Source organism: Rhinopithecus roxellana, chromosome 11 (assembly GCF_007565055.1).
Source record: "Rhinopithecus roxellana isolate Shanxi Qingling chromosome 11, ASM756505v1, whole genome shotgun sequence".
Taxonomy (NCBI): Eukaryota; Metazoa; Chordata; class Mammalia; order Primates; family Cercopithecidae; genus Rhinopithecus; species Rhinopithecus roxellana.
In genome coordinates, this window is record NC_044559.1 from 1,160,016 (window position 1) to 1,173,487 (window position 13,472).

The 13,472-nt window shown below is 37.1% G+C and overlaps 1 protein-coding gene across 1 annotated transcript in view; it reads left to right on the forward strand.

Annotated features, from left to right (window-relative positions):
* LOC115900472 (ankyrin repeat domain-containing protein 30B-like) overlaps nucleotides 1-13,472 on the forward strand; it is a 42,869-nt gene that overhangs the window by 23,595 nt on the left and 5,802 nt on the right. Inside the window, exons 7-9 of the mRNA XM_030941381.1 lie at nucleotides 3,307-3,711; nucleotides 8,950-8,980; nucleotides 12,077-12,149. Coding sequence (XP_030797241.1) covers nucleotides 3,307-3,711; nucleotides 8,950-8,980; nucleotides 12,077-12,149 — 509 coding nt within the window. The remainder of the gene's footprint in view (nucleotides 1-3,306; nucleotides 3,712-8,949; nucleotides 8,981-12,076; nucleotides 12,150-13,472) is intronic.

A 13,472-nucleotide genomic window follows, 5' to 3' on the forward strand; every position in this document is an offset into this window, starting at 1 on the left:
CCTAGAACTTAAAGTATAATAAAAAAAAAAAAAAAAAAGAAAGAATTTCAAAAAAAAAAAAAAAAAAAAAAAAAAAAAAAAAAAAAAAAAAAAAAGAATTTAGTTGTAGGTAGTTAATAATTTCAAAAAATGTTATCTGAAAAAGTATTTAATTATGGTCCCTAAAATCCTATATAATACTTTTGTATATATAACACAATTTTGTATATTGTATGATTCCTCAATTGTCATAACAACTTAGACTTGTTATAAAATGTATAACCCTTTGTGTGATTGATGAGCTCAGTAATAGGGGATGATCAGGTTATCCAATTTAATTAATTAATATATTTATAAACAAATTTTATTACAAATTATAATTAGTTTACATGCCCTGAATTACAAGCCACAAAGAATCGACCATCTAATAACGAAAAGTAGGAATTAATAACAGAAAATTGTAACATTTGAATATTATAACCTGCGGGGGTCTATCCTGCAGACCCCGGCTGCGTGACAGATGAGACGCATATCCAGACACCGATATTCAGTGAAAGAGCAGCAAGGGTTCTCAGCCAATTTTACAGACACCAAGGAAGTTGCTGTAAAGAGTCAGCAGCCACAACCCTGGCAAGCTGGCCCTGTGGGCAAAGTTTTAATGACAAAGGCTTTGAGTCAACATACCTGTGGGTAATTAATCTGGTCGCCCCACCCCGGGAGAGCCATCCTGCCATAGGTGATCAAAGGGAAGTCTTAAAGCCGCATGAGTGGCCGGGCGCGGTGGCTCAGGCCTGTAATCCCAGCACTCTGGGAGGCCGAGGCGGGCGGATCACGAGGTCAGATGATCAAGACCATCCGAGCTAATATGGTGAAACCCCGTCTTTACTAAAAATACAAAAAATGAGCCAGGCTCTGTGGCGGGCGCCTGTAGTCCCAGCTACTCCAGAGCTGAGGCAGGAGAATGGCGTGGACCCGGGAGGCGGAGCTTGCAGTGAGCTGAGATAGCGCCACTGCACTCCAGCCTGGACCACAGAGTGAGACTCCGTCTCAAAAAAAACAAAAACAAAACAAACAAACAAAAAAGCATGAGTAAATATGCTATTTAGATAAACTACTCTACTTTCCTTTGTACCCACTTTAAGCTATTTGCTCAAGGTAAAGATTAGACTGCTTTCAGCCATAACCCTATCTTGAGACTTTTACAAAACCTTCCGGCCTTCCAAGAAGATTTGTGTCTATGTCCTATAATGTCATCTTAAAATGTTTCCCACCAACCTGATGAACTCCTACAATAACCTCTGAAGAAACACGGTTTTATTTATTTATTTATTTATTTATTTATTTATTTATTTACTGTAGAGACAGGGTCTTCTTATGTTGCCCTCAGGCTGGTATTGAACTTCTGGGCTCTATTTAATTTTTACAATAAATGGTTTGCATTTAGTAAATGATAATTAATTACAGTTGAATCTTGAGCAATATAAGAGTTAGGGTGCTGATCCCCCATGCAGCTGAAAATCTGCTTCCTATGAAAATCTGTTTCTTATGACTCCACCAAAACTTTGCTAATAGTTCACTCTTGACCTGGAGCCTTATTGAAAGCATAAACAGTCAATTAACACATAGTTTCTGTTTTATATGCACTGTATACTGTATTCTTACAATAAAGTGAGCTAGAGGAAAGAAACTGCTAGAAGGAGGAAAAAATATATTCACTATTTATTAAGTGGAAGTGAATTAGTATACGTAAAAGTCTTCATTCTTATTGCCTTCACATTGAGTAGTCTGATAAGGAGAAGGCAGAGGAGAGATTTGTCTTGCTATCTTGCAGTGGCAAAGGAAAAGAAAAATCTATTAGTGGGCTCCTAGAGTGAAAACCCTTATTCGAGGATCAACTGTGTGACATAGTGACTTGTGTCACTAAAAAAGTAACTATCTTTAGAATTTGGAATTTAATAATACTTTTCTGGCACCATAAACAAATGTCAACAAGAATTGCAAAACTTAGCCAGGGTACATCAGTACCAATAGGAGATATCTTTCAACGATACCTACGGGGTGCAGAAGTTGGAAAAGCAATTCTTTATTGAGAAGCGCAGGATGTTACATAGTCTTGTACCAACAAGGTCTCACTATTATCAACTTCATTCCCTCTAAGTTGAAACCAAATAAGATATATTTACTTCATTAGAACAAGGTATGTTGTTCTATCTGCTGGATAATTAGTGTGTTAATAGTAATTTTGTTACAGGAAGATACTCTGTTTCTAATAGCCAAAATATTATCATTATAAATATTCAAATAGCTTAACTCTAAACTCAAAAAGTTATAAAAAAATTACAAAAATTTTTCACAATAATGAAAATGCTACTGTGATACTTAAATGTGACACAATGCATTTTGCAATATGAACTGTATGAGCACATCTTTAATTTATTATATATTTATCAAAGGACCTCTATAATTTAGATTTGGCAAGCTGCAGGAGACAAAGATGGAATACACATAGTTTGGGTCTTTACAGTGCTCATAATACAGTAGAGCTGTGTCTACTGAATTTCTGTATTTTTCCAACAGAATTTCTTTAAAAATGATTTTTTTTTTTTCATTTATCCACTTGTCCACTTAACAAATAACTGTCAGGTATCTTTAAGGTACTAAGCATCTTCCTTGTTATTATCATTGTCATTTTTTATTTGCTTCTTTATTAAGGTACTAAGCATTTTTCCTGTTATTGTCATCTTTTTTATTATTTATTACTTTATTTAGTGCTTACTCTGTGCCAGAACCCCTTTGAGACCTTATAATTATTACTTATTATGTCATGTCATTACCATATTCAGCATGTGTCAGACATTTTATATCCAAGGTGAAGAATTAAAGCTTTAAAAAATTTGGTAGTGTCCAGGCACAGTGGCTCACTCCTATAATCCTAGCACTTTGGGAGGTCAAGGCAGATGGTTTGCTTGAACTCAGGAGTTTGAGACCAGCCTGACTATCATGGTGAAACCCATCTCTACTCAATACGAAAAATTAGCCGGGTGATGTGGCCTGTGCCTGTAATCCCAGCTACTTGGGAGGCTGAGGTAGGAGGGTCACTTGAGGTGGGAGAATTGCTTGAATTGCATTGAGCTGAGATCGCACCACTGCACTCTAGCCTGGGTAACAGAGCAAGACTCCATCAAAAAAAAAAAAAAGAGAGAGAGAAAAGAAAAGTTTGGTAATATGTAAGGAAAGCATATAGAATGAGTAGAAGTTTGCCAGGTGAAGAGTCAGGAGGATGATATTTAGCAGAAAGAAAATTTAACCAGATTGCGTGTTTGGCAGAAGGAACATCTGCAGGAACAACTGATGAGGCTGCACCCTTGGCGGAAAGAACACCTGACATGGCTGAAAGCTTGGTGGAAAAACCACCTCATGAGGCTGCACCCTTGGTGGAGGGAACATCTGACAAAATTCAATGTCTGGGGAAAGCGACATCTGGAAAGTTTGAACAGTCCTCAGAAGAAACACCTAGGAAAATTATGAGGCCTACAAAAGAAACATCTGAGAAATCTGCATGGCCAGCAAAAGAAAGACCTAGGAAGATCACATGGGAGGAAAAAGAAACATCTGTAAAGACTGAATGCGTAGCAGGAGTAACACCTAATAAAACTGAAGATTTGGAAAAAGGAACATCTAAGATGATCACATGTCCTACAAAAGAAACATCTATAAAAGCAAGTACAAATGGTAAGATGCTTGAGTGAACGTTGTAGGGTTTATTGGCACTTCAGGTTCCCTAGTAAAAAAAGCGTGATATGGGAGTTGTTGGGAATGACTTGAATATGTAAATAAGGCAAGCTTAGACAACACTTTTTAGTAGTATAGAAATAAGTAGATCTTATTCTGTAGGCCCTGGAAAAATTCTCACAATACTTCTGATTGTAAATACTAGATGAACTAACAATGGCTAAAACCATAGGAACTAAAGTTCTTTTGGTGGTTCAGGGATATCATAGGATCCCATTATTTATTTATTTATTTATTTATTTATTTATTATTTTGAGATGGAGTTTCACACTGTTGCCTGGGCTGGAGTGCAATGGCGCAAGCGATCTCGGCTCACTGCAACCTTTGTCTCCTGGGTTCATGCAATTCTCCTGCCTCAGTCTCCCAAGTAGCTGGCATTACAGGCACCCACCACCATACCTGGCTAATTTTTTGTATTTTTAGTAGAGACAGGGTTTCACTATATTGGCCAAACTCGAACTCCTGACCTCGTGATATCCCCTCCTTGGCCTCCAAAAGTGCTGGGAATTCAGGTGTAAGCTACCGTGCCCAGCCAGGATCCCACTTTTGGTAGGCTAATTAACAACAGCTCCAATCATCACGCTCTCTCCAGACAATATTTAAAGGCTGGAAGGACTGCTTTTGTTCACATGTTTCTTTTAAATAGGGAGAAAACTTGGAAGCTTGCAGTAATCTTCCTGTAACCTTTTTGTTGGCTGGATTATACCATATGCCATTTCTAAGCCAGTCACTAGGAAAGCAAATGTAATTACTGTGATTAGTTTAGAATAATGATTTCTCTTTGTGAGATGGAATAGGGGTAATGGAATAATGAATATCTAAATAAACTTGTGTTTCTACAGCAAGAAAGAATAAATAATGACTGTGCATAGGAAGCCAGCAATGTTTTCTGCAGGGATTCATTGGAAAAGTTTGAGCAGGGGAGTCACAAGATTAGATCTGAGTATCAGGGCATTTTGGTCATGGTATAAGGCAGAGATTGGCAAACTTTTCCTGTAAAGTGCCAGATAGGAAATATGTTAGACCACCAGGTGTGGTGGCTCATGCCTGTAATCCCAGCAGTTTGGGAGGCTGAGGCAGGTGAATCATGAGGTTATGAGTTCGAGAGCAGCCTGGCCAATATGGTGCAACCCCATCTCTACTAAAAATACAAAAAGAAAAGCCAGGTGTGGTGGCACGTGCCTGTAATCCTGGCTACTTGGGAGGCTGAGGCAGGAGAATCGCTTGAACCAAGGAGGCGGAGACTGCAGTAAGCTGAGATCGCACCGCTGCACTGCAGCCTGGGTGACAGAGCAGCACTCCGTCTGAAAAAAAAAAAAAGAAACTAAGTATGTTAGGCCAGGTGGTCTCTATTACAGCTATTGAACTCTGCATTGTAGGGTGAAAGCAGTCATACATAATGTGTGAGCAAATAGGCATGATTGTACTCCAATAAAACATTGTATAAAAACCATTTGATAAGCTGAATTTGGCTGGTGGCATATAGTTTGCTGGTCCTTCATATAGACGATAGATGAAGGATAATTACATAAAAGGATTTAAAAACAAAGTAAGCTTTTTTAGTAGTTCATGCTATGGTCTTTTTTTTTTTTTTTTTTTTTTTTTTTGTCACCAATCTATGGCCTAGTATCAATCTGTGATGAAAGTTTGACCCATCGAGGTTAAAACAAATCAAGTTCAGAAGCTCAATTTACATATTTAAACCTGTAGGTCTTTCTTTGCCATTATTTTGATTTGTTTTGCTAAATATTTTTAAACTTAAAAAATAACAATAGTAATTGGTAGGGTTTCTTTTTCTCTGTGAAAGCCATCAGATAAGGGGCCATGTCTAAGTAGGATATATAAATATAAAATAATAGATTGGCATTTCCAGTGGCACTGGAAAGATAAAGCAAAGGCAGAAAAGAGATACAGTTAATACAGTTTAGTTATTGTTGAGTTTAAAAAGCTATGGGACAGAGAAAATCTCAGGTCATAGGTTTACAGATTGTGAATAAGCATTTACAATGCTCATGGGGAAGGAGTAGAAAATTGTCAAGTCAGGGCTGGGCGCGGTGGCTCATGCCTGTAATCCCAGCACTTTGGGAGGCCAAGGTGGGCAGATCACGAGGTCAGGAGATCGAGACCATCCTGGCTAACGCAGTGAAACTCCATCTCTACTAAAAATACAAAAAATTAGCTGAGTGTGGTGGCGGGCGCCTGTAGTTCCAGCTACTTGGGAGGCTGAGGCAGGAGAATGGCATAAACCCAGGAGACGGAGAGTGCAGTGTGCTGAGAACTCACCAGTGCACTCCAGCCTGGGCAACAGAGCAAGACTCCATCTCAAAAAAAGAGAAAGAAAGAAAATTGTCAGGTCGGCAGAGAAGTGCAAACAGTCATGGGACAGACTAACAGTTTTCTTTACATGACGAGTTTACGAGTTTAATGAAACACTCATACGTGATACTTTCAGTAGGTAATTGGATTATAGGTATTTCTAGCTGGAGATAGAACTCTGGTTGGAGATGTAGGCTTAGAATAATTTTATTATAATTATTAAGCAAAGCCATAGATTTCAATGAACTTATCCATGATGCAGAAGATGTAGAATAAGAAGAAAGTCATTGACAAAACCTTGAGAGTATCAACATTTCACAGAGTCAAAAGACTTGGTAAAGGAGATTGAGCAGTGGCTAAAGAAAAGTATGAGAGGAGTCAGAGAAAGTGATGTTGCAAATTACTTTTAAATGCGAGAATTTCAAGCAGTAAGTTTACTGAAAAGTCAATTGAATTTAATTTACAAATTCTTCAGTGGTAATCTGTTCAAAAGAATTATTTTAGAGTTTTTAAGTATACTGTTGATATGGTTGATATTTCTGGTGTCCAATAAAAAAATCTCCCAAGATCCCACCTAACTTTTTGTAACTAAAGCAGCCAACATAGCCAGGGTCTGGAAAATTGTCTGGACTGCTGAATACACATTCCAATATTATTCCAGAGTTGTCAAAACCTAAGGGTAAAGTGTGAGGAAAAGTGTTGTCTTTTTTATCTGCTTCTTGTGGAGAGTGGAGATCTGTGTTGTGTCTGTCTCTCACACAAACATAAACACACACACACAAATAAGTATAGTAATTCACCCTTATCCATGTGAGGTATTTTCTAAGACACCCGGTGAATGTCTGAAACTGTGGATAGTATAAAACCCTATATATATATGTTTTTTTATATATGCGTATTTATGATAGTTTAATTTATAAATTTGGCACAGTAAGAAATTAACAATAACTCATGATAAAATAAAACAATAACAATATATTGTAATCAAAGTTAGGTGAAAATGGTTCTCAAAATGTCTTGTCTTGTACTCACCCTTCTTTTTCGTGTGATGCCTGTGAGATGACATAATGCCTATATGATGAGATGAAGCCAGGTGAATGAGGTATGAGTTGTCATGTGGTGTTAGATTACTATTAATTTCTGGCTATCTGACGACATATCAGAAGGTGGATCATCTGCTTCATTTGACGGTGGATCATTGAGTCATGATAATGTTGATGGTTGGGATTCAGGAACAGACCACTTTGATGACTAATGGGCAAATAGCATACACAAAGGAATGATTCATGACCTGGGTGAGATGAAACAGGATGTCTTAATATTTCATCATACTCCTTAGAATGACACATTATTTAGAACTTATGACTTGCATATTTCTGGAATTCCCCGTTTAATATTTTTGGACTATGGATGACCATGAGTAACTGAAATCACAACCATGTCTATTATACTGTGAAACATATGTTTGGTCTTCAACATTGTTTTCTGGCATACAACTCATAAAATGTTTAGAATCTCCAAAGATGTCTTTGTATGCTAACAATTGAGTGATGGCTGGCAGTCCCTAGGTAGCTTCAGGATAGGAGATGGTCACAATAAAGAACAAGACATGATGTATTAGGACTTTAGCCCCACCCCTCAACTTCCTAGGAGGTGAAGGTTAGGTCAATTACCAATGGTCACAGATTTTTTTCATTCATGCCTATGTAATAAAGCTTTCTTTAGAATCCAGAATGACTGGGAACAGAGACCTTCTAGATAGCTGAACATATGGAAGTGTTTGGAGACTGATGTGCCCTGGGAGGGCATGGAAGCTCCATGCCCCTTTCCTATAACTTGCTCTATGCATCTCTTCATGTGTCTCCTTTGTGATACTCTTTATAATAAACTGGTAAATGTGTTTCCCTTAGTCTTTGGGAAACTCTAGCATGTCAAACCCAAAGAGGGAGTTGTGAGAACCCCACCTTGAAACCAGATGGTTAGATGCTTCAGAAACCCAGATTTGCAACTGATGTGGGAGGGTAGTCTTGTGAGACTAAGCCTTCAGCTTGTGGGATCTGACACTATTTCTAGATAGTGTTGGAATTAAATAGAGGACAACTTGCTGGTTTCTGTTACAGAATTGGTTGCTTATTTGTTGGTGGAGAAAATCCTCCACAAATTTGGTCACAGAAGTCTTCTGTTTTGATGATTGTGGTGTGAGAGCAGAGGTAAATCATGTTGTGTGTGTTTCTACACATAGAGCAGATAAAGAGAGACTACTGTGTACTCTTTTCTAACTGCTCCTAGTTCATTTTTCTAGAAATTATACTTTCTAAGGTTGACACTGTCCACTTATACTAATTCTGCTGATAATATAATTTTCTGAGAGTCTTATAGGATTCTGTTTGGATTATGTTTATTGTACACTGTAGTTCACTTGTAGAGATCAAATTGTGATAAATTCTATTTTTCCTTGCATTTGAGAACTATAAAGGAGGGGAAAAAGCATTCTTAATGCATTAATTTCCTAAAAATAGTATACTTAATAATTTTACCATAGCTCAATGTATGGTCCCAAAGGAGTCCTTTATATCAGATCATCTGAGTCTTTGTAACAAGGTGTTGGAGTATTATGCTTTTTTAAACAAGATCTAGATCATGCACGAAAATGTGCATGATTCTTTTAAGTTAAGTTGAAGTCTTGCAATGTCTCCCAGGCTGCTTTCAGACTCCTGGACTCCTCAGGTGATCCTCCTGCTTCACCTTCTCAAGTAGCTGGGATTAAAGGCATATGCTATCATGCCCTCTTAAGTTTTTAATATTCTGTATTTTCTATTTATATTTGTTGATTTAATGTATTTTACTTTTTTTCTTTAATAGTGGATATGAGTTCTGTGGAGCCTAAATTCAGGTAAGACTTTGCAGTTTTTTTTAAACGTTTATGCTAACTCAGAAAATATAGAGAAAAAAAATCACTACCTCCTGAGTATTCTACTCTGGGCTAGACAACATATTATGTGCTTCATATTTATTATCTCACATAGTCATCACACAGCTTTGCAAAGCATCTGTGCTACTATCACCTACTTTGTATTAATCAGGCAAATGCGGTTCAGAAAGGTTGATTAATTGGCCTATGATTTCATAGCTAAAAAGTAGCTGACCCTTGAGTTTGAACATCTGCCTATCTTGCTCCCAAATCCTTTCTCTTCCCTCTTGGTGTAGATTGATGGAGACCTCTGCATCATTAGGATCAAGGTACAGGTCCAGATGGGATCAATTCACAAAGTTACCTTTTGTTACATATTAACTCTTTTTTTTTTTTTTTTTTTTTTTTTTTTGAGACGGAGTCTCACTCTGTCGCCCAGGTTGAAGTGCAGTGGCCCGATCTCAGCTCACTGCAAGCTCCGCCTCCCGGGTTTACGCCATTCTCCTGCCTCAGCCTCCTGAGTAGCTGGGACTACAGGCGCCCGCCACCTCGCCTGGCTAGGTTTTTGTATTTTTTAGTAGAGACGGGGTTTCACTGTGTTAGCCAGGATGGTCTCGATCTCCTGACCTCGTGATCCGCCCGTCTCGGCCTCCCAAAGTGCTGGGATTACAGGCTTGAGCCACTGCGCCCGGCCTATATTAACTCTTTTTAGAGTTTTCCCTTAGAACACTGGTTAACAGAAGACTTTGTCCTAACATGTTTAACAGTTTAAGTGGTATATCAGTACCTTGTTATTATCATCGAAGTTTTTAGAGCAGATCTTATTTAGCTGTGGCGACAAGACACAGGCTTTTGTTTCATAAGCAATACCAGGTAAATCCTGTAGATGAATTATTTTAGTGGAGAATAGATATAGATATGTTAATCATATTTAGAGGCTATTTCTTAAGATTTCTCTATTTACTGACTTCCCAGTTTAGTTTTTCTTCAAAGCAGTACCCTGCCTAGTTGCATGAACTCTTCATTTTTTTTCTAGAGTCAATTTTTCTTCTTCCATAACTTTTCTATAATCTTTTCCCGATTACTTTCTTCTCTGCTTTCCTTGGTGTTCTTTTCTTCTATAATTTTATTCCTTTCTGCCAGCCCCATTTTTCTATAGGTAAAATTAAAGGCACGTGGAATTTTAGGATTTTAAAGACTCTTGGAGACTAATCAAAATACTTTCATATTTCAACCTGTATTTAATATCCTGCAAAAATAGTTGTTCAGATGGAGAGTCTGAAACTCAAAGTGACTTATTTAAATATAGGAGGTAGCAGAAGTAATATTTACACTCATTTCAAAGCCCATTACTCTTGTTTTTATATCATCATGTACATGAGTGTTTGAATAATAGGAAGAGGGAATGGGTCTAATTAAACAAATGGAAAACTATAAGAATGGAATTAGCTGGAGAACCCAGTGGAAGTAGATAAGAATGGAATTATCAGGGAAAGGCCAAGTTTGAAGAGAAACAGTCCCAGGATTGGTAGGAGTAAGGGTTTACCAAAGAGATCAGAATGTTGGACCTTATGACAAGTTTGATGAAGATAAATTAGAGGAACAAACAGAAGACATTGGGAGTTATCTAGAAGGGCATACTAAAACAATGTTGAAAAGAAATCCTGAATAGGTCGCTGGTTTTTTGCTTGTTTAATTGGAGGAACTGACAAACTTCAAGCTTTCTAATGAAAAATGGAAAAAAAAAAAGAGCCACTGGGAAAAGTCTCCACAATCAGATAGAAATGTCCTATTCTGTTCTTTCAGCGCAAATCTCACAGGAGTGGCTTAGAGCCCCTTGAGTGCTAGGGGATTAAAGTTTGCTGAGTTAGATAGATCTGTGGCCCAAGGCAGATGTCCCCTCCCCTTTGACTCTTTTTCCAAGCCTCTGATGTCCTTCCCATGTACATATAAAGCAGGGGTAAGACTGACTGGCATGTAAGTCATTGTTCAGTTGGGTTTTTGGTAACAAGCTTATGCTACAGGTGAATGACTAAGACTCCATTTAGTTGTTTTCCAGGAACAGGTAAATACAGAGCTTCTTGGTTGATCATTGAGTTTATCTTTTCAGTAGGCTGTGCTTTGATGAGCTGAATATTTAAAGGTTGGAGACTGCCATGAAGCCCTGCAGAAGAAAGATCTGGAAGTGGGAGAAACCTTCACTATATACAGTGGCTCCCACTTCCAGATCTTTCTCTCTGTGTATGTATAGTACTTAGAGAAATCCAACTATCAGGACTCAGTTTTTCTAGCAGACTCTCTCCTTGGGTATAAGTACCTATGAAGATTTTTAAGGCTTTGCTAGTTTATGTAGCCCTGAACTAGGAAGGACAAGTATAAAATCAGTAGTTAGATTTTATTATTTTTAATGTTTCAATTTTTTGTGAGAAAAATATTCCCAGTAACAAATATACATTCGCAATTTGAAATTTGTAGGTTCAATTTTTCAACATTTCAAATATTTCAGGGGACTCTCTGTAGTGTTTTAGGGTGAAGGGAAGCAACAGGGCCTTCTTAAGTGGCTTTTATGCTGAAAAACAAAGAATGTCATTTTCAAGTGACACATATTAGTCTTTGAATCAGAGATAGATAATGGAAAAGGGACAAGGTAACTGTATCTTTCTTCCTAATTTTACATTATCAAGTTTGTTCCAGTTTAGATATCAAAAGTTATGTCAGCCATTAAGTAGATTTCCAGTTCATCATTGAGAACAGTTTGGGAGGACGAATGATACTCAGGGTACACCAATTATATTGGCTGTCGCTATTTCTTATGGAACTAAGAGTCAGTCTTTACTGTATGTTCTCGGTTGGGGAGGTAGAGTCAAAAATAAAAAAAGGTAACTAAAATCATTTTTCAAAACAGAGGGCATATTTTAATTCTACCAAGAAGCATGATATAATATACAGAGGACTGATCTTTCCCCAGATTTTGTTTTTGTTTTCATTTTTTAGAGTGAGCACCAAAATATGAACTAGCAGATTTTCTTTTTAAATATATGAATTTGCTCATTTCTGTTGTATCTTTTTTCTCTAAAGTCTTTGTGACAAACCAACTATTGAAAATTCACAGTCTACAAAAGTTGAGGAAGACTTTAATCTTGCTACCAAGGTAAAATGGTCTCTTGTGAAGTTGACTTTCTCAGTTGGAATCTAGTTCTGTATAGTATTTACTTTTCATGGTTAGCAGTGGGGTAAGTATCATTATTTCATGTTGGTAATATAAAGTTGGTCAGATAAAAACATTTTATAGAAATATGAGTTGTTGATGTAAACATTTTTTTTTTTTTTAACTTCATTAAGTAACAAATCATTGGTAAATATTTTGAGGGTGTGAGGTCAAAATACGGAATGGGCTGGAGAAACAGGAACATTATACTAGAAAAACTTTTCCACAATAGAGAATATATAAAATCTGGTAAAGGTTTATTTGCATAAGTATACTTACTGTGACTTTTAAAATTATTCTATTGTAACTTAAAACAAAACTCATGCTTAAATTTATCTTAATGGATCCAGTTACTTATTATTGTAATCATGGAATCTCTCTGATACTGTTCCATTCCGAAACTGTGCCAGATAGCATATAGGTTTTTTTTTTTTTTTTTTGACACATTATTTTGATATCATGTAGTCTTTAGGAGATAGTTTTTTCTCAGTTTCTCTTATTGGTTCTTTAATTACACCAAAATAATATTAGAAATTGTGAAAATTTATTGGGCATGGTGGTGCATGCCTGTAGTTCCAACTACCAAGGAGGCTGATGCAGGAGGATTGCTTGAGCCCAAGAGTTTGAGACCAGTGTGGGCAACATAGTGAGACCTTATCTCTAATTTAAAAAATAATGGTAGAAATTTAGAAATGTAAATTATCTTTCTCAGAGTCTGTATTATTAAGGCATGCCAGTGTGTTTTCTAAGTTATTTCATTAAAAGTAGACTTCAAACTCTTCATCTAAATGAAGAATTCAGGTTTTACCCCAAGTAAACAATTCTGGAAGCAGAGACTCTTAATAAGTCTATGGTAAAATTTTAATTTTGGAATTTTAAAAAAATTTTTTATTTGATTTTATTTTTTACATTTATTTTATTATTACTATACTTTAAGTTCTAGGGTACATGTGCAGGTTTGTTACATATGTATGCTTGTGCCATGTTGGTGTGCTGCACCCATCAACTGGTCAGCATTCATCAACTCGTCATTTACATCTGGTAAAACTCCCAATGCAATCCCACTCCCCTCCCCCCTCCCCATGATAGGCCCCGGTGTGTGATGTTCCCCTTCCCGAGTCCAAGTGATCTCATTGCTCAGTTCCCACCTAAGAGTGAGAACATGCGGTGTTTGGTTTTCTGTTCTTGCAATAGTTTGCTGAGAATGATGGTTTCCAGCTGCATCCATGTCCCTACAAAGGACACGAACTCATCCTTTTTTATGGC